The sequence below is a fragment of the Phyllobates terribilis genome, unplaced genomic scaffold (genome assembly GCF_046119375.1).
Source record: "Phyllobates terribilis strain yellow unplaced genomic scaffold, ASM4611937v1 Scaffold_2__4_contigs__length_985480577, whole genome shotgun sequence".
NCBI lineage: Eukaryota > Metazoa > Chordata > Amphibia > Anura > Dendrobatidae > Phyllobates > Phyllobates terribilis.
This window is the reverse complement of record NW_027362762.1, coordinates 638,517,732-638,539,131: the sequence shown is the minus strand read 5'-3', so window position 1 is coordinate 638,539,131 and position 21,400 is coordinate 638,517,732. Positions and strand designations below refer to the sequence as shown.

The following is a 21,400-nucleotide window of genomic DNA, read 5'->3' as shown; positions in this document are numbered from 1 at the left end:
AGGCATGGACAGGGGCGTTACATGTCGCTGACAGGGCACTGGGTAACTATGGTGACAGCAGGACAAGGGGCTGCTGTCCAAGTCTTGCCGTCCCCGCGAGTTGTACGTCAATCCTCTTTATCTAGAAGTTCCTCCACTGCTTCTGCCTCCTCAACCTCCTCTCGGTCCTCCACCTGCACCCAAAGCCTGTCTGGTAATGCCACCTGCTTTCTAACTGCGCACCTCCTTACTATGCTGGCAGCAGGGCTCAACGGCATCAGTGTTTACTTTGAAATGTCTGGGAAATGTGAGTCACACAGCTGAGGACTTGTGGTCAGCTCTGGAGACCCAGTTTCATGAATGGTTGTCTCCACTGGACCTGCAACCAGGGAAGGCCGTGTGCGACAATGCTGCAAACCTGGGTGCGGCCCTTCGCCGGGGCAATGTTACACACGTGCCTTGTATGGCTCACGTGTTGAACCTGGTTGTCCATAAATTTTTAGCCCACTATCCCGGACTAGATGGCCTTCTGCAGAGGGCACGGTCGCTGTGTGCTCACTTCCGCCGTTCGCATCCCGCAGCTCAACGACTTACATCTCTACAGAAGTCGTTGGGCCTGCCAGTTCACCGGCTGAAATGCGATGTGCCGACACGGTGGAATTCAACTCTGCACATGTTGCAGCGACTGTGGCAGCACCGACAAGCCCTGGTGCAATAGTTTCTGACGTATAGCCTGGGCCAACGAGATCCAGAGGTGGGGCAAATCACACAGCAGGAGTGGTCTCAGATCAGGGACCTATGAAGTTGACGCGCCCCCTGGGCCGTGGGGTACCCGGAGCCGGGCCGGTAGACGCTGGGGGTTGTAGTCACTGTGGCGGTGACCCGGTCCGTGACCCAGGGCGGTCAATCCAACGGTAATTTGTATATATGGATTTTATAATGTCCGACTACGCCACCTGTGGAGTGCGGCCAAAGGGGCCGCCGCTGCGGAACAGTCCTCTGAAGCTGGTGGTTTTGCTGCAATGGTATTATTACTCACCACAGGAAGAGTGTAGCTTCAGGGCAGTGTGGGTGGATGATGGTGGTTGTAGTGCAGGGAGTCAGTAATGAACACAGAGTCCGTGTGATGCAGTCCCAAGATCTTTACTCACAGTTGTTGCAGTCCAGATTACAGGTACCAGAGCTATCTCACCCGTCGTGCTGTGCGTACTCAGTGAGGGGCTCAGTCCACCCCCAGATAGCTCCGGAGTACTTAGCAGGACCCCCTTCTGTGTGTCCTTTCTCTGGCCTTCTCCCTGCACCTCACACCCAGTGACACTTCTATCCGGTATCCTCGGGCCTTGGCGGGCGACTTGTGTTCCGTCCCCTGGGTCCTATGTGGCTACCTTCTTAGTGAGACTGGTGTGGACTTTTGCCTGCAGTACATGAAATGCTGCAGCCTCTGGTTTCTAGTTGAGCCTTGCTGTTTCTCCTCTAGTTGAGGGACCGGTTCCCCTTATCTGGCCTGACCCCTCTACCTCCTGGTAGCAGCGGGAGTACAGGTGGCCTTCTGCACGGCCCGTAGCCCTAGGGTCCCTTCGGTTCCTGGAGCCTTCCTGCTCCCACTCCTCTCTTCTCTCCTTCATTCCTGGGCCTCCCAGGCTAGGCCCGCCTCCGGAGCAGAGCTCATGCCGAGCCTCTGCTCCTGTCACTTTTCCTCCTCTGACTGGCTTGCTCTTTCTAAGATGGCTTCCTATTTATACTCTCCCTGTCATGTGCTCCCCTAAGCTGCTCCCCTAAGCACCCACTACATAGGATCCTCCTACCAGCAAGGGACCTGGGACTGTGCTCTCCCTTAGGAGCAATCTCGCCCTAACCCCACTGCGGGTATGTGTTGGATGCAGGTGTTAGGGTCCCGAGCCATACGCCTTCCTTACCTGAGGGTGAGATACCACACCTCTGGGTGAGATGCAGTAACTCTGTGGTGACTGCACCCTCAGGGGCGCCACACACCTTTCTGCACAGTTTTGAAATGGCGACGAAGATGTTTAGTGCTGACGACGATGCCATTATCAGCATAACTATTCCGGTGATTTACATGCTGGAGCACACATTAAACAGAATTCAGAGTCAGGTGGTCGGACAAGAGGAGGTGGAGGAAGTAGAGGAGGAGTCGTATGCGGAAGGGATAACATCTCCAAGGTCCAGACGGTTGGCAGCGCCAAGGAGGCAGGCATGGGAGGGTGGGGGAGAGGGATTAAACAGGGCGCATGGTAGCAGCCAAACTGTTGAGGAAGGTGCAGGAGCCGAGGAAGAAGTGGAGGATGAACTGGCGATGGGCATGGAAGACTCATCAGATGAGGGAGACCTTGATCACATTTCTGTTGTGCGAGGTTGGGGGGAGAGGGCAGAGGAAAGAAGCATGATTCTTACCTCGCTACCAACACAACAAGGACTTGGTCCTCCTGGATGCGCAAGACACATAAGTGTCTTCTTGCTGCACTACCTGCAACATGACCCTCAGATTGCAGAATTCGAAGTAATCTCGACTACTGGGTTGCCACACTCTTAGATCCCCGGTACAAAAGTAAATTTGCCGAAATAATTCCTGCCATAAAAAGGGATTGACGCATGCAGGAGTATCTGCAGACGCTGTTGCAGAATCTTACATGTGCTTTTCCACAAAACACCAGTGGTGCACGAAGTGAATCTCACAGTTCTAACTTGCCAACCGCGGGACTGTCGAGTCTTCATCACTCAAACCGTAACAGTAACACAGTATCTGCTGGTAACAGCAATTTTGTGAAATCGTTTCACCACTTTTTTAGACCATCCTTTGCAAGGCCACAGGAGACAAGAAGTCTGACACATAGTCAATGCCTAGAGAGGATGGTGCAGGAGTATCTCCAAGTGAACATCGAAGCCATGACTGTGTCACTGGACCCTTGCTCATTTTGGTATTCCAATCTGGAAAAATGGCCGGAGCTCGCCACTCACGCCTTGGAGATCTTGTCATGCCCTGCAGCCAGTGTTCTCTCTGAACGTGTGTTCAGCGCTGCTGATGGTGTGCTGACAGATAAGCGCACGCGGCTGTCCACTGAGAATGTAGACAGACTCACGTTCATAAAGATGAACAAATCATGGATTCGCAAGGACTTTTCTAATCCTGTGTTATCCTTAGGAGGCTAAAAGCTTGAGGATTTGGTAATATCACCTCACCAACCGTTTTAAGCAACTGTGGGGCAATTGATGCCACTTAACCCTAGAACGCATGACCATAAAAATCTACACTTTCATATACCTGGGGCCTTTTAGGCCCGTGTGCAAATAACATTGAATAACTCAAACTCAAATGACAAACAACTATATACATGAAGAATACCTAGAGTTTCAAAATTCTAACTAAAGTAATCTTGCAGAAAAATAGAAAACAATTAACAGGGCGGGACTGCGAGGCCCCAGGTATGCGTTCTAGGGTTAAGTGGTGTCTGTGCCACAATTTTGGGAAAAAATGGAAACTCTTTTTGGAGTCCCCTTGCTGTGTCTTACGTGACGTTGGCATCGTCAATTCCAGGTGGGTTGGGTCGCTCCCCCCCCCCTTTTAACTGTAAGAAACTACATACACTATGGCTTGGGGTAACACAGATGATTGAGTCTGAAGAGCTGTTTACTCAGAGGTCTGCTCCAAATCTTCAGTGTCTGCTAGTCAGCGTAGAATTTTTAACTGCATCTAGCCTAGGCAATACTTTGGGCGTAGTAGCCCAGCTGCGAAGCAAGCTGCACCGCCTGTGTATCTAATAAGAATTTTTAAATGCATCTAGCCTAGGCAGACTGTGGGGACCCCCAACCAAACCCAGACGCTCAGCCCCCCTACCGCCCCCCTTTCCTTGACAATACAATAATGTAACTCTTACAACTGGATGGGTGAGGATCGGTCACAGCTTTATTAACTCTTTATACTCATTCCATTAGAAAGACATTTTATTTCTAAAATAATTCAGCTTGTTGCAGCATGCCCTGGGTCTCCACTCCGGCAACTTGGCCAACAAGTGTAACTCTCCAACATGTCCTTTCTATTTCCAGGCCACGGAGGATCCTGCATACTCGTATGCAGGACTCTGACCCCCACCCATCACTCTTAACGCTTGTTCCACTCCGTCCTGGAGTCCTGACAGGAATATGTCCAGTCCAATATCCATTAAGTGAACACCGTCGGGCCGTATGAGGCCTGCTTTATCTCCTTCCAGTTGTCGGTGTCGTACCACTACACCGCCTCTGTCTCTTGTAAATTTTGCCATCCGAATATTTATTACCCGCCTTGTCCGTTCGATGGCCGTGATGTCTCGCGCACCTTGCCATACCGCTATCGGCACAATCTCTGACCATACTATAGCTAGTTTTGTGAAAAATTCTCTGAAGCGCTCAGTGTCTAGTTTCATTATTGCCATTAGTTATGCGCTCTTGTGATGACCTAGGTTGTTTCCCCCGGCCTGTATAACTAAGATGACCAGACATCTTGCCTCTCTCCCTACCTTGATTACCTCCATTAGTACCTGTGGCCATAGCAGGCCTCTAATACCTCTCCAGTTGAAATATGTGTTATGAAACTCTAATTTCCTCCCGCCTGGGCGGACTTTCGCCCTTTAATCTGCCCAATATATATACGAGTGGCCTATCACCCACACTGTTGGCTTAGCGTCACCTGTAAAAGAAACAAACCACGTTAGGATAACAAGTCCGGTCTTATGTATCTTGCCAAACACGTGGATCACCATCTCTCTATCCTCTGAACTTCCGTTTCTGACAGTCCTGCTCTTGCTGCTTCTGTGGCCGCGCCTATGCGGAATGAGTGTGTCCCGTAATCTTTGGGGTGGTTCCCTGCCGATGTTATGCATTTATTAAATATAGCTTGAAACTGGTATCTTGATAATGGCGTCCCATCAATGTGTGATAGGAACAAATTACTTTGTGATCTGATGGTTAGATATGGTTTTACTATTGTTACCCGACTCAGTGTACCGTTTGTGGGTTGTAGAAGTACCCAAGTGCCCCTGCCCGCTGGCACCATTTTCGATTTGTGTATGCGTAGACGTATTGCATTATTGCCTATGACTACGTCCTGGTGTAATAAGCCTCCACTGGTGCTAATTTTGGATTGAGGGACTAATTCGCTTATGCATAGCGCCCCGAAGAAGGCGATCACAAATGCAGTAGACAGTAGTGTTGCTTCAAATTGTGAGTGTCATGTTAATGGTGTTAGGGATATGATGTGAGAAATCAGTTTTAGTGACACGGGACGGGACGTCTACACTCCTGACTTGGCTGACCCCTTTTCCACCCTTTTATGGATTGTCTGATGATGAATCTTTGTCACATCTCCCCAATTCAGTAGTTGGAAGTGAAATGCTACTCCGGTCAGACACCGCTGCGCTGACGCCCCTGATATGCCCCTCATCATTAGCTGGTGGAGAAATTCTATGGTGACTTGTGTTCTGGCTTGTTCACATTGGTCAACCCGTCTGCCTGCTACTAGTCGTGTCCACTCTTCCCATGCCTTACCGTATGCTTGCCACGTCGACGGGGCAACTGACGCTCTGATTAATGGCATCAACTATTCGCCACTAGATCCCATAGGGAAGGTGGGCAACTGTTGTCCCGATGGGTGGGCATTGTGGAAGAGCTCTGTGAAAATCTGCCAATTGAATTGTTATAAAGCGTTAGCAGCAGCTTTAGACCCCTCAGCATAGTGGCTAGCGCGGACCCATACATTGTGTTTTAGGCACAGGAATGCTAGCCTGGGTAGTAGGCCTAGCACTGGGAGAGACGATGATGCCATCTTATTAATGCAGTGCGCTAAGCTGGTGTTTTTTGTTATGAAGCGTATATTTTTGTAAGCCAGGAGCGCGCCCCATATTTCTATTGCTACCACTATTGGGAAGAAAAATTATTTTCAGGGCTAGATGCAGCGAAAAATTATTATTAATTGAAAAGCTGGTGGAGCTTGGTATAGATGGCCTAATACAATGAGACCCACACACTGCTAGAAGGCCAAATATTTTTTCAGAGGTAGATGCAGACAAAAAATTATTTTGAATTTGCAACCTGATGGAGGTTAGTATAGATGGACTAATAGAACAAGTCCCACACACTGCTAGAAGGCCAAACATTTTTTCAGAGCTAGATGCAGAAAAAAATTATATTCAATTTGCAACCTGATGGAGGTCAGTATAGATGGACTAATAGAACAAGTCCCACACACAGCTAGAAGGCCAAATATTTTTTCAGAGGTAGATGCAGACAAAAAATTATTTTGAATTTGCAACCTGATGGAGGTCAGTATAGATGGACTAATAGAACAAGTCCCACACACTGCTAGAAGGCCAACATTTTTTCAGAGCTAGATGCAGAAAAAAATTATATTCAATTTGCAACCTGATGGAGGTCAGTATAGATGGACTAATAGAACAAGTCCCACACACAGCTAGAAGGCCAAATATTTTTTCAGAGGTAGATGCAGAAAAAAATTATATTCAGTTTGCAACCTGATGGAGGTCAGTAGAGATGGACTAATAGAACAAGTCCCACACACAGATAGAAGGCCAAATATTTTTTTAGAGCTAGATGCAGACAAAAATATATTCAGTTTGCAACCTGATGGAGGTCTGTATAGATGGATTAATAGAACAAGTCCCACACACAGCTAGAAGCCCAATATTTTTTCAGAGGTAGATGCAGAAAAAAATATATTCAGTTTGCAACCTGATGGAGGTCAGTATAGATGGACTAATAAAACAAGTCCCACACACAGCTAGAAGCCCAATATTTTTTCAGAGGTAGATGCAGAAAAAAATATATTCAGTTTGCAACCTGATGGAGGTCTGTATAGATGGATTAATAGAACAAGTCCCACACACAGCTAGAAGCCCAATATTTTTTCAGAGGTAGATGCAGAAAAAAATATATTCAGTTTGCAACCTGATGGAGGTCTGTATAGATGGATTAATAGAACAAGTCCCACACACAGCTAGAAGCCCAATATTTTTTCAGAGGTAGATGCAGAAAAAAATATATTCAGTTTGCAGCCTGATGGAGGTCTGTATAGATGGATTAATAGAACAAGTCCCACACACAGCTAGAAGCCCAATATTTTTTCAGAGGTAGATGCAGAAAAAAATATATTCAGTTTGCAACCTGATGGAGGTCTGTATAGATGGATTAATAGAACAAGTCCCACACACAGCTAGAAGCCCAATATTTTTTCAGAGGTAGATGCAGAAAAAAATATATTCAGTTTGCAACCTGATGGAGGTCAGTATAGATGGACTAATACAACAAGTCCCACACACAGCTAGAAGCCCAATATTTTTTCAGAGGTAGATGCAGAAAAAAATATATTCACTTTGCAACCTGATGGAGGTCTGTATAGATGGATTAATAGAACAAGTCCCACACACAGCTAGAAGCCCAATATTTTTTCAGAGGTAGATGCAGAAAAAAATATATTCAGTTTGCAACCTGATGGAGGTCTGTATAGATGGATTAATAGAACAAGTCCCACACACAGCTAGAAGCCCAATATTTTTTCAGAGGTAGATGCAGAAAAAAATATATTCAGTTTGCAACCTGATGGAGGTCAGTATAGATGGACTAATACAACAAGTCCCACACACAGCTAGAAGCCCAATATTTTTTCAGAGGTAGATGCAGAAAAAAATATATTCAGTTTGCAACCTGATGGAGGTCTGTATAGATGGATTAATAGAACAAGTCCCACACACAGCTAGAAGCCCAATATTTTTTCAGAGGTAGATGCAGAAAAAAATATATTCAGTTTGCAACCTGATGGAGGTCTGTATAGATGGATTAATAGAACAAGTCCCACACACAGCTAGAAGCCCAATATTTTTTCAGAGCTAGATGCAGAAAAAAATTATATTCAATTTGCAACCTGATGGAGGTCAGTATAGATGGACTAATAGAATGATGCTATGCCCAAAAGATTTTACTTCACTAGGTGCAGTAAAAAAATTGGTATTCTATACACAGGTGGTATATCTTGCAACACAGATAGGCTACTCCACTGACTAACACACTCTGCAATAGGCCAAAAAGGATTAGCTTTGCTAGATTCAGCCAAATGCTGTGAAAAAAACTTGCACAGCACTGGCACAGACCTGCCTGGCAAAAACTGATAGGAACTGATGTAACCTAGTCCTGAAAAGGACTCCAATTACAATTAGTCTTTACTCCCACAATCTATCTATTTAAGAGCACAGACCTGCCTGATAAAAGTCGTAGGAAATGCTGTAACCTAGTCCTTAAAAGGACTGCAATCACAACTATTCCCTACTCCCAAGCTATCTGTAGATTTGTGCGAAAATTGGCTTGAAATTAACAAGGTATAGCGCACACAGCAACAGCGGTGCCGTCTAACACGCAGCTGCAGCAGTGAGAAAATGGTGGCGACGGGGAAAATGGCTTGGTCTTATAGGGCAAGGACATGTGACATACACTGCCAATGACACATGCCCTTGCTTGTGTGAAAAAAAGCACTTCGCTCCGTGTGTGCGCTGCTGATAGGCTGACAGATTGCACCTCCCCACTGTAAATGCGGGAAAGAGAAAAAAAAATGGAGATCTTCATTGTTCCTGCAGAGATCCATCCCCTGCCCCTCCCCGAAACCCCGCTGTACACTCAAACTGCGTATTAACATTAATTTTCATCATTACTGAGAAAAAATCCAGTTATGATTTTGGTGCACGAACAATTATCGAACATAACCTCGAACAGCCGAATTTTTCTCAAATTGTTCGTGTTCGCCGAACGGCTCGAACACCGCCCAAAACAGCTCGAATTTGAGATTGGCGAACAGTTCGAGTAGAACAACGCTCATCTCTACATAGGACCCCTTGTTCGAAAGGAGCTTCTGAACTCTCTCGTCCATTGAATTTGTCAGGTTTTGGATGGTTTCTGCTTTAATTGTTTTGCATGAGGACAGAATACCCTCCCAGAGCTGTTGCTTAGATGTGAACTGCGTCCCGCCATCATACACTCCTTTTGATGATGCTCCAGAGGTTCTCCATGGGGTTGAGGTTAGGGGAGCATGGGTGCCACACCATAAGTTTGTCCCCTTTTATGCCCATAGCAGCCAGAGATGCAGATGTGTTATGTGCAGCATGAGACGGGGCATTATCATGCATGAAATGATCTCGATGGTCCAGATGGATGGAGTGGAGGATGGCTGGTTGATGGACACCCCATGCAAACACGGCTACGGCGCTAACAAGATTGTCGGCCCTTTTAGGATTCCTGAAGGGGTAAAGATGAACTCCATAATGTATGTTGAGTTTCTCAAACAGCACTTCCTTCCATGGTTCAAGAAGAAGAACCGTGCATTCCGCAGCAAGATCATTTTCATGCATGATAATGCCCCGTCTCATACTGCACATAACACATCTGCATCTCTGGCTGCTGTGGGCATAAAAGGGGACAAACTTATGGTGTGGCCCCCATGCTCCCCTGACCTCAACCCCATTGAGAACCTCAGGAGCATCATCAAAAGGAGTGTCTATGATGGCGGGAGGCAGTTCACATCTAAGCAACAGCTCTGGGAGGGTATTCTGTCCTCATGCAAAAAAATTAAAGCAGAAACCATACAAAACCTGACAAATTCAATGGACAAGAGAGTTCAGAAGCTCCTTTCGAACAAGGGGTCCTATGTGCAAATGTAACATCACCTAGAATAAAGTTTTGTGTTGAAAACTGTTTGATTTCAGTTTGTAATAACCTGCTAATGCTTATAATTTCAAAAATGACAATTTTTTTGTTCTTTATTAAAATGAAAAGGTTGAAAACTCTGCTGTGCATAATAATTTGGAACATGCATTTTGAGTGCAGTTTGAGTTTTTTATTTTTTTAAAAATATGCTATTATCATAGGCAGTTTGTACAAAAACCTTTCAATTGTACTCTAATAGTTATTTGACTGGAAAATTACAATGACTGCAATTCATATAGGTAATTTGGGAAAATCTGAGAAAATATTATTTGCATAATAATTTGGAACACAGTGTATACCGCCAAACAAAAAATTGAATAAAATGCAATCAAAAAGTCATAAGTTAAAAAAATTGGTAAAAATGAAAATGCCAAATTGTCCCACAAAAATCAAGCTCTAAATAGCTCATTCGGGAAAAAAAAATGTTACAGCTCTCAGAATATGGCGATGCAAAAAGAAATTCATTTTTGGAAAATATTGTTTTTAGTGTGTAAAAATAGCAAAGCCATAGAAAATAGCAAAAAAAAACTATAAAAATCTGTAATCGTACTGACCCAAAAATCTAATTAGTCATCACTTTTGGGCACAGTGAACCGGGCAAAAAAAAAAATCTATAAACAATAAGTGAATTGCTTTTCTTTTGTTCATTCTGCATCTGAAAAAAATCTAAATAAACAGCAATAAAAAATGTTATTAACCCCAAAATGGTGCCAAACAAATCTCCAACTCATTGCGCAAAAAAATAAGCCCTCATACAGCTCTGTTTGCCAAAAAAGTTACAGCTCTCAGAATATGGCGATGAAAAAAACTGTATTTTTTATAGGAAAGCAATTTTACTGTGTGATAGCAGCAAAACATAAAAAAATATATATACATCTGGTATCACTGTAATCGCAATGACCCGAAGAATGAAGCCGTCATATCACTAATGCTGCACGGTGAACCACGAAAAAACAAAAATAAGGAATATTCTCGTACTTCTCTTTTTTTATTCATTCTACCTCCCAAAAATCAGAATAAGGCTTGGCTCACATTTATACTGTGCTATTACATACTCAGTTGACCTGCTGAAATGTATGTTCAGTAAATGCACTCAATACTTGGTCATGGCTCTTTTTGCATCAATGTGGCGTGGCATGGAGGCGATCAGTGGCACTGCTAAGGTGATATGGAAGTCCAGGTTGCTTTGATAGCAGCCTTCAGCTCGTCAGCATTGTTGGGTCTGGTGGCATCAAGCACAGTGATACTGTTGTTTTTAAACCTGGTATTGGTACTTTTGGCAGTGTGGACAGGTACCAAGTCCTGCTGGAGAATGAAATTTCCATCTCCAAAAAGCTTGTTGGCAGAGGGAAGCATGAAGTGCTGTTAAATATCCTGGTAGATGGCTGCACTGACTTTGGTCTTGGTAAAACACAGTGGACCTAAACCAGCAGATGACATGGCTCCCCAAACCATCACTGATTGTGGAAACTTCACACTAGACCTCAAGCAGCTTGAATTTTTTTGCCTCTCCACTCTTCCTCCAGACTCTGGGACCTTGATTTCCAAATTAAATGCAAAATTTACTTTCATCTGAAAACAACACCTTGGACCACTGAGCAACAGTCCATGTCTTTTTCTCCTTGGCCCAAGTAAGACGCTTCTGGCATTGTCTATTGGTCATGAGTGGGTTGACACAAGGAATGCGACACTTGTAGCCCATGTCCTGGATACATCTTTGTGTGGTGGCTCTAGAAGCAATGACTCCAGCAGCAGTCCACTCCTTGTGAATCTCCCCCAAATTTTTGAATGGCTTTTTCTTAACAATTCTTTCAAGGCTGTGGTTATCCCGGTTGCTTGTGCACCTTTTCTTAGAACACTTTTTCCTTCCACTCAACTTTCCATTAATATGCTTGGATACAGCACTCTGTGAACAGTCAGCTTCTTTAGCAATGATGTTTTGTGGCTTACTTGTGGAGTGTGTCAATGAATGCCTTCTGGACATCTGTCAAGTCAGCTGTCTTCCCCATGATTGTGGAGCCTACTGAAACAGACTAAGGGACCTTTTTAATGCTTAGGAAGCCTTCGCAGGTGTTTTTTGTTAATTATTCTAATTTACTGAGATAATGACTTTTGTGTTTTCATTGGCTATAAGTCATAATCATCAACATTAACAGAAATAAACACTTGAAATAGATCACTCTGTTTGTAATGACTCTATATAATATATGAGTTTCACTTTTTGTATTGAAGAACTGAAATAAATTAACTTTTTGATATTCTAATTTAGTGAGAAGCACTTATATCTATTGTGCCCCCCCTACATCCTTATAGATTGTAAGCTTGCGCGCAGAGCCCTCACTCCTCCTGTAACTGTTGAACTATGTGTTACTTTGTATTTTATTTATATCTGTACATGTTCCCGCTTAACTGTAAAGTGCTATGGAATATGTTGGCGCTATGTAAATAAAATTATTATTATATGATGACCTAATGTTATAAAATTCTGTGTAGTACCTGTAGGTTCAAAATGCTCCCTATGCCACTTGATAAAATCCTTGAGGGGTGTAGTTTACAAAATGTGGTCACATATGAGGGGTTTCTGCTGTTTAGGCACTTTGGTGGCCCTGTAAATGCAACATGGTTCCCGCCATCTATTTCAGCCAAATGTGTGTTCCAAAATTCAAATAGTACTCCTCCTTTTCTGAGCCCTGCCGTTTGTCCAAAAAGAGGTTTCTGACTACATGTGCTATCCCTTGTAAAAGTTAAAAAATTTCAGTTAAAGCAACATTTTTGAGGAAAAAATTATTTTTTTTTCATTCCACTTTGCATTATTTCCTGTGTAGCACTTGAAAGGTTGAAACATTTCCTGTCAACAGTTCTGAAGTATTTGAGGGGTGCAATTTTTAAAATGGTATCAACTTTAGGGAGTTTGGAACATTTAGGCCCCTCAAAGTCAATTTAAATTTGAATAGGTCCCTAAAGAAATAGGTTTTGTAATTGTCTTGAAAAATTGCTGCTTAACGTTTAACCCTTCTAAGGCTATGTACCAGCTATGAGTTTTTGGTGAGTTCTTGCAAGTAACTTATCTTACTTAATAGGTACAAAAATGCAGCAGAAAATCTGCAACAGCAAAAACTCACCCAAAAGCTCATCGTGGAAACGTAGCCTAACATCCTAACAAAATAAAATGACGCTTGAAAAATGATGCAGATATAAAGTAGACATATGGGAAATGTTACTTATTAATTATTTTGTACAGCATGACTGACTGATTTAAGGATATAAAAATTGAAAGTTTTAAAATTGCGAATTTTTAAAAATGTTCTCCGAAATTCTGATATTTTCACATATAAATACATATCTTCAACCTAAATTGAGCACTACCATACAGTACAATGTGTCACGAAAAAAAATCTCAGAATTACTGTGTTACGTTGAAGCATTTGAGAGTTATTACCACATAAAATGACACTGATCAGATTTAAAAAATTTTGCCTGGTCATTAAGGTCAAAATTGATTCGTCACTAAGGGGTTAATACACTTAGAAAGTTCTAGAGAAATATGAAATCAACCAGAAATGCTAGCTAGAGTTCATGTGAAAGGCAAAACCCGTAAAGTTGATGTAGCATATATGTGTCTGCATTGACAATTTAAACAGGTGTGCCAAAGCAGACCTACACACTTAACCTCTTAATGACAGAGCCAATTTTGACCTTAATGACCAAGCCAAATTTTACAATTCTGACCAGTGTCACTTTGTGAGGTAATAAATCAGTATCAGTGGGATCCGTTCAAGCATTCCAGAGACTGTTTTTTGTGACATATTGTACTTCATGACAGTGGTAAAATTTGTTTGATACAGCTTGCATTTATTTGTGGAAAAATCGGAAATTTGGCAAACATTTGGAAATTTTTCGCAATTTTCAAACTTTTGATTTTTATGATCTTAAATCAGAGAGTTATATTACGTAAAATAGTTAATACATAACATTTACCACATGTCTACTTTACATGAGCACAATTTTTGAAACATATTTTTTTTTCGTTAGGAAGTTAGAAGGCTTAAAAGTTGACCAGCGACTTCTCATTTTTACAACAAAATTTGCAAAACCATTTTTTTAGGGACCACATCACATTTGAAGTGACTTTGAGGGGCCTTTATGACAGAAAATACCCAAAGTGACACCATTCTAAAAACTGCTCCCCTCAAGGTGCTCAAAGCCACATTAAAGAAGTTTATTAACCCTTCAGGTGCTTCACAGGAACTGAAGCAGTGTAGAAGGAAAAAATGAACGTTTGAACATTTTTTTTTTTCGCAAAAAATCTTACTTTAGACCCAACTTATTTTATTTTCACAAAGTTAACAAGAGAAAATGGACCCCAAAATTGGATATGCAATTTCTCCTGAGCACACCGATACCTTATATGTGGGGGGAAACTACTGTTTTGGCGCATGGCAGGACTTGGAAAGAAAGGAGCACCATTTGACATTTTGAATGCAAAATTGGCTGGAATCCAGAGTGGACGTCATGTCGCGTTTGGAGAGCCCCTGATATGCCTAAACAGTGGAAATCCCCCAAAGTGACCCTGTTTTGGAAACTACACCCATCAAGGATTTCATCCAGGGGTACAGTGAGCATTTTAACCCAGAGGTTCTACACAGAATTTACTAACTATTAGGTCTTCATATTTTTCACAAAAATCTTGCTTTAGCCCCAACTCTCTCAATTTTTCAAAAGGTAACACCAAAAAGTGGACCCCACAGTTTGTTACCCACATTCTTACGAGCAAGGTGATACCACTACCCCACATGTAGTCAAAAAGTTCTGTTTGGACAAACGGCAGGGCTCGGAACGGAAGGAGTAATATTTGAATTTAGGAACACAAATTTGGCTGAAAGAGATGGCGGACACTATGTCGCATTTGCAGGGCCCCTAAGATGCCTAAACTGCAGAAACCCCCCACAAGTGATACCATTTTGGAAACTACACCCCTCAAAGATTTTATCCAGAGGTATAGTGAGCACTACACAGAATTTGATGACATTAGGTCTTCATATTGAAAAAGTTCTTTTTTTTCACAAAAAATCTTGCTTTGTCCCCAAATTTCTCACTTTTTTCAACAGGTAATACCAAAAAGTGAATCCCACAGTTTGTTGCCCATGTTCTTAGGAGTGTGGAAATGCCCCACATGTAGTCAAAAAGTTCTGTTTGGACAAACGACCGGGCTCAGAACAGAAGGGGCACAATGTGAATTTTGGAACACAAATTTGTCTCTATTTGGAATACATTGTCATATTATTGAGCCTGTGTGGTTCAAGAGCAATAGAAAACCCCCCATAAATGTCTTTTTTGTAAATTGTACCCTCCTGCGTTTATCTAGGGAGGAAGTGAGTGCATTTTTTATGCAGTTGATGCAACAAAAGTTTGAAAAATTACAATTTGCATTTGAATCTTTTTTATACGTTCTGAGGAACACACTTGAAATGTTATTGCAGTAGTTTTTGTAGTAATTGTCGGTGTACATGTGATACCCTTGGTGAAGAAATAGCATCATTAGTTCCCAGACAATTTTACCTGGGATTCCAATTGTCTGGGGGCAGTTTGGTGGATTTATTTGGCGGTCCCTACCTTCATATATTAGAAAGGTTCACGTGTACTCTGTTGAGCTCTCGCACATTTTGTACAATTTTACACCATATTTGGCGCGCTTGGAGAGGATGAATTGGTGGAATGACATATGGTCCTTGACACTCATGAGGGACTTGTCGACTGCAACATTTTGCTCTGGGGTATAGGAATTTAGAAATTAAACTGTTAGGAGGGAAATTAGGGGTCTCAATTTGTCGAGGCGATCGCAGTTGGGGTCAGTTCTTGGAGTGGCTTGGGAATTGTCATTAAAATGAAGGAATCTCATTAGGGCTTTATCATAACGGGCTCGAGACATGACAGCTGCAAATACAGGGGTCAAGTAGACAGAATTTGTTGCCCTAAACCCATGTTGAGGGTAAAACCCAAAAGATTTTTTATTTAAGGGACATTTGTGGGGATCCATGAACGGGAATGAAAGAATGTGGGTTTTTGGGAAATATATTGTCAGGCATATAAATTGTTTGGTGGGCAATTAATTGTAGGGCGTAAAATTGGTGACATCTAATTTTATTCCAGGGGTTGCTGAAAAAATTGAGTGGAAAATGCATTGTCGGGATACAATGGAGGAGGGACTGCGGAATTTGGCCCTTCCTCTGATACTTCAGCAGTGACGACTGATTCCACTACCATTGGGCTATGGGATCCCATGGAGGAAGAGGAGTCGTCACTGTCTGAAAAATGATCTGCTTCAGAAGCAAATTCGGATTCACTTCTGGAACTGCTGGAGCAAATCAGGGTTTACGCCTGCTCCGCGGTAAACATTCTGCAGGCCATTATTTTACTTTATACGAATGCCTAACAAAAAAAAAAACCTAATCTAACACCTAATGTAACATTAGTAATTTTTTTATTTTATTTTTTTATTTCAATTTCTTTTTTACTTTGAACAAACGCTAACCCTGAAACCTTGCCCTAAAGCCCAACCCTAAAACCCAATTCTAAAGCCTAGGCCCAACCCTAAAGCCTAAGCCCAGCCCTAAAGCCTGAGCCCAACCCTATCCCTAAGCGTGAACCCTACCTAAATGCAAAAAAATTTAATCTGACTAGGGGAGTGACAAATATGGGGCTTTTGATCTCTGATAGATTCTGTCACAGTGAACAAAAGTCAGGGACCAATAGAAAAAATCCCTGTTGTTGCCGGTTGCACTGCACATGCTCCTGCCATGTTGCTTTGGTAACAGAAGGATGGCCGGGGGATGGCGTCACGGGTACTAAGGTACTTTGGGGACATCAGTTCTCTCTCTTCTGACATGTTAGATCATGTCAAAGAAGAGAGAAATTATTTTTAAAATCAAACTGCCTTTTTTTTCCAATAATCGCCATGGAATCATGTGACAGCGGACCCGAAAAACCGGCTCTGATCATGTTTCCAGGGTCTCCGCTACTCCCGTTAGCTGAGACCTCAGAGATTTTCCGAAGCTGGGGGTGCTATTGACTTATTTCTCAGCGCTGTTTAAAAGCATCGCTGAGGAATAAGGCCCCTTAACTGCCGCCGTTAAAAGCTGTATCAGCAGTCGTTAAGTGGTTAAGGCTACATGCACAAAACGTCTTTTCAAGGCATGCGAACCAGCTGAACCAGCGTCTTAAGAGAAAGACTCTTAAGGAAATGTTGGAGGTTTGTCCTGAACTGTCTTTTTAGCACTTTTTAGATTGTTTCCTAAGAGCATTTTTGACGTCTTTTTTAACGCTGTTTTCTGGACATCTTTTTAAACCTGATTCAACAATGTGAAAGCTGCTAACAAAAACAGACAAAACGCTCAAAATTATGTCTGAGCATCTTCTGAGACTTCTCATTAACTTGTATTGTAAAGTATAGAGAATCTTCCAAGTGGAAAATGCCTGAAGAATAGTCAGATCACTTCTTTAACCACTTTTTGTCTTTGAAGCAGTTATCTGCACAAAAGACTGAATGTATGAACAGCAAGTCATTTTTCCTTATAAAAGCATATGTTCATTTTTTTAGCATTTTAGTTTGTTTTTTTTCAGGTGATTTAATGAAGCGGACCTGCCTGATAAAGAGGTCATGTGCACATACCTTAAAATGTTAGTATTGTTTGCACATTTTTCATTAAAGCACATTAATTAATCTGCCAGTGGTGACAGAGACAGAAGAAGGCCATTGTGGAAGAACAATACATGGACCCTTTGCAGTTCAATAGCTCATCATAATGCACAGTTACACCTGCTTTGGAAGTGTAAGTGGCCCCCCTTACCTCTTGGGCCCCTGTGCGACTTCTTAGGTTGTACCAATGATATGTTGTTCCCTGCACTCTGCCGAAAAAAGACCACATAACAACAAATGCTAGAAATAAGGAACATGGCATAAAAATGCTGTAACAGTATATGTGTAGTGTGTATGGTTCCCAAATTTGAGTATTAAAACAGTATGCAAAAAGTAAAAATGTGTGTATAATGTTAAAAAAATGTATGTTTGTTGTAAAACAGTATCATTCTTGGCGAAAAAAAACATTACCAAGAATGCTACATTGGTTGGCACGAATACATGTGGAAAATAACTTGCGGCAATAGACAGCAGTAATTGTGTGGCATGAATTCTACTTAAATTGTAAAATTGTTAAAATTGTACTAGTAAAACAGTTATTCTAAAAATTAACCTTTTTTAAAGGTTTAATACACCCCCTACCTCTTTAACTAATATTCTGTAACCTGAAAGTGTGCACTTATTACATTAATCTAGTAAAACATAATGCGCATGCACCCTGCGGCAAGTAAACAAGCATCAATGCATGTAAAGAACACAGGGCACTTGGCTAACACCCTTAGTAAAACACTTGCAAAACCATATCTTTTTTTGGATTTTTGGGGATTTTTCGTAATTATTCACCTCTGAAAAAAATACAACCCTAAAATGCTACATTGCTATGTAGTTACACATAGGTTCTTTTTTTTAACCCCTTACTGACATCCACCATAAATGTATGCCGCAAGTCGGGAGTGGCTGTATGGAGCAGGCTCTTGGGCTGAGCTCGCCTCCTACCCAGCAGATAATGGCTAAGCCATGGTCTGCCTCTAACAGCTGCATGTGGATGTACTGCATTATGGAGCGATTTCTGTTTATAAAAATGAAGACCTATTGCAATCAACCATGTTACTTTTTCTTTCATTTTCTTATAATATTAATAAAACAAACCTTTTTGATATCTCTTTCCTCTATTATTGTTTTTTTAGATCGTACTTGCAAGCTATGGAACCTGGTGACAGGTCAAGAGATTAGCTCTCTCCGTGGCCATCCTCACAATGTGGTATCTGTGAAGCACTGTGCAAACTCTGGATTGGTGCTCACAGCATCTGCTTCCTGTGTACGCGTATGGGATATTCGTGACTCTGCACGTTGTGTGCGGACATTGATGTGAGTCGTGCAAACTTACTTGAAAACTGTTATTATTACCTTATATTACCTTATATACTATTCAAGCATACAATAACGGCTGTAGGTCAAACAAACAACCTGTTTTTTCCTGATTTGTGGCAAGTTAGAGACCATTTTATACAATGTGCATATAAATATGTATATTTAAAATTATCAAGATCTTCTGGCAGATCCCCTTTACTATTGCCAACCAATGACATTCTATATGTGCTCAGTGGTAGACAAATTTGGAGATGCTGTAGGCCATAGTACCATGTTTAGGCCATGTAGGCTGCTCACAGGAGCCATGTGAAAAACACATGTTGAAAGATGGTCCTTGGGACACTTTGGTGAAATGGCAATAATACTATTTCCACGGGCAAATTAATGCTGATTAACATACCGAGCTGTTAACATACCTTGAATGAAAACTAGAGGGGTCTGGTTACTGTACTTTATACCACTCTAGACCATAATCCCAGGAGTAGCACCGGTGTGTCGCTCCCTCAAAAAGACCTCTTTGTGGCTGTGCCCACGTGGTCTCCGGATCAGTGTCCAACTATTATTGTGTCAAAGACAAAAGAGAGACTGAAGAGGACAGGCCTCCATTCCAGCCTTCATTGCTGTCTCTGCAATGATAGCCTTTGAGAGCATCGTCGTGAGGTCGATATAACACCTACAGATCGATGTCTGGCCCATAGCCTCATGTCTTACAAATTTCTTCTAATGGTTTGTGTAAATACTGTTTGATGCCTTAGCTTTGATATGTAACATCCAATTTCATTTGCAGTGCAGAATGGATAAATCATGTAAACAATGGTGTGACCATTTCCCCAAGATGTCCCAGGAGCTGTTTTTCAACACTACAATGCCAGGGTGCATGTCGCTTGGGCTACTGTAAGCAGCCTGCATATCATAACATGCTAACAGGACATGCAGCTTCCCCGGACTTGTCTCCCATCAAGCACATCTGGGATGTCATTGGTTGGCAATTGCACATGGAGCTGCCAACAGCAGATCTTGATGATTTTTTGTGCCCACATGCATTTGGCATGGCAGAATATTCTCCAGACAACCATTAGTAACAACAAAACCAAAAAGATCTATTCTGGAGAAAGAAGTTGCAATGGGGGAGAGGAGAAGCCTTTCCCTCCAAAATAGGTGATAATAAAATCTATTGATAAATATTCTCCAAACAGACACATATAATGGAAAATAGAGAAAATATTCTTTATTGGAAAAAATATAAATATCATAAAAATTACAATCAATATATATATAAATAATAAAGTACAAAGTGAGGACAGCAACCATTAGTAACATCATTGATAGTGTGCCAAGGCGTGTGAGTGCACATCTTTCAGCACATGGCAATCATGCACGTTACTAAATGAATCAAGATGTTTGGAAAATGTTGTTTCCATTTCTCATCAATTGCATATCGTTAAGATGTCCATTGATCATGTGATTTCCAAAATTCCTCGACTTCTTGGTGTTGCAATTTTGATGTAGTGGAGTATATATACAAAATAGTGATATTAAAACAGATACAACTCTTGCTGCAGAAAACAAGACCTCATTCGGCTATGCAGATTGAATAATAAAATGACTCTTGAATGGTGGGGAAGAATAAATCAAAAAGCAAAAAATTATTGGTAGGAAAGAGTTGAAAATGTTAATCAATTTTCATGGGTAAATGCAATACAGAAAAATGAATTAATTTAACTTCTATACCTTAACCCCTCACATAATTTCATCCAAAAATGTATTACCAATTCTTTTCTTCTTAATGTATATAATATTTGCCCCTAGCAAGCTGGAGATCATCTGAGCCACCATCATAGAAATAATATTCCAAAAAGGTACTAAAATTTGTTAGGCTCACCTAGTGAGGAGAATTCATTTAGCCACAAGCCAGGGTGAACAAGTGGACTACGGGTGTTGGCACAGCAGGCATGTAGAACAATAAGGACCTGGACAGAAGGCTATGCTGGATGGCAGGCAAACACACAGGACATAACAGAACGTACAGAACTAGGAGGACTGATAAAGCAGAAAATGGCAGATCTGAAGCAGTACATAGATCTTGGTAGTAAAAGCCACAGAAGATAATAGCTTAATGTGATCAGTCTCCAATAACATTTAGCGATGCTTACCGCAAATGATTGGTTAACCAGCAGGTAGCAAATAAAGGGTTAACCAGCATGTGTGAGGGTTTGTAGAAATCACAAGAGTTTGCAAAGATGAATGCAGTGTAGCTATTAGTTTCTAAATATAATTTCATAACAACCACCACACTACAACATTAGGAGAGATGAAATAAAGGCTCATCACCTAATGCAAATGAGAGACAATGCAAACAGAGTCCTTATCTTCTGAATCATCAGTCCAGTAGAAAATCATTAACATAGCAGCCGGTATCATCATAAACGGCATAGTTCAGCTTAAATAGAGTGAATAAATCCAATTGACAGATCCACTAAACTGAATGAACAGTATAAATTGTATTTTTTATACTCTTACAAAAGTGATTAAAAACAGCTCTTTATATAATAAAAACAAAGGCATGGATCAATCCACCTCGTGGCAGATGCAGAGTTTGCAGCCTGACCCAGGGTTTCGCCCTACAAACGACAGCTTTCTCCAGATTCAGTCTAGTGA

The 21,400-nt window shown here is 41.7% G+C and overlaps 1 protein-coding gene across 3 annotated transcripts in view; it reads left to right on the top strand.

The window, feature by feature from the left end:
* The window catches only part of KIF21B (kinesin family member 21B), a 456,179-nt gene that overhangs the window by 332,758 nt on the left and 102,021 nt on the right, over positions 1–21,400 (top strand). For all 3 annotated transcript variants that reach the window (XM_073666619.1, XM_073666617.1, XM_073666618.1), the window contains one exon: positions 18,559–18,739. In XM_073666619.1, the coding sequence (XP_073522720.1) occupies positions 18,559–18,739 (181 nt within the window). The remainder of the gene's footprint in view (positions 1–18,558; positions 18,740–21,400) is intronic.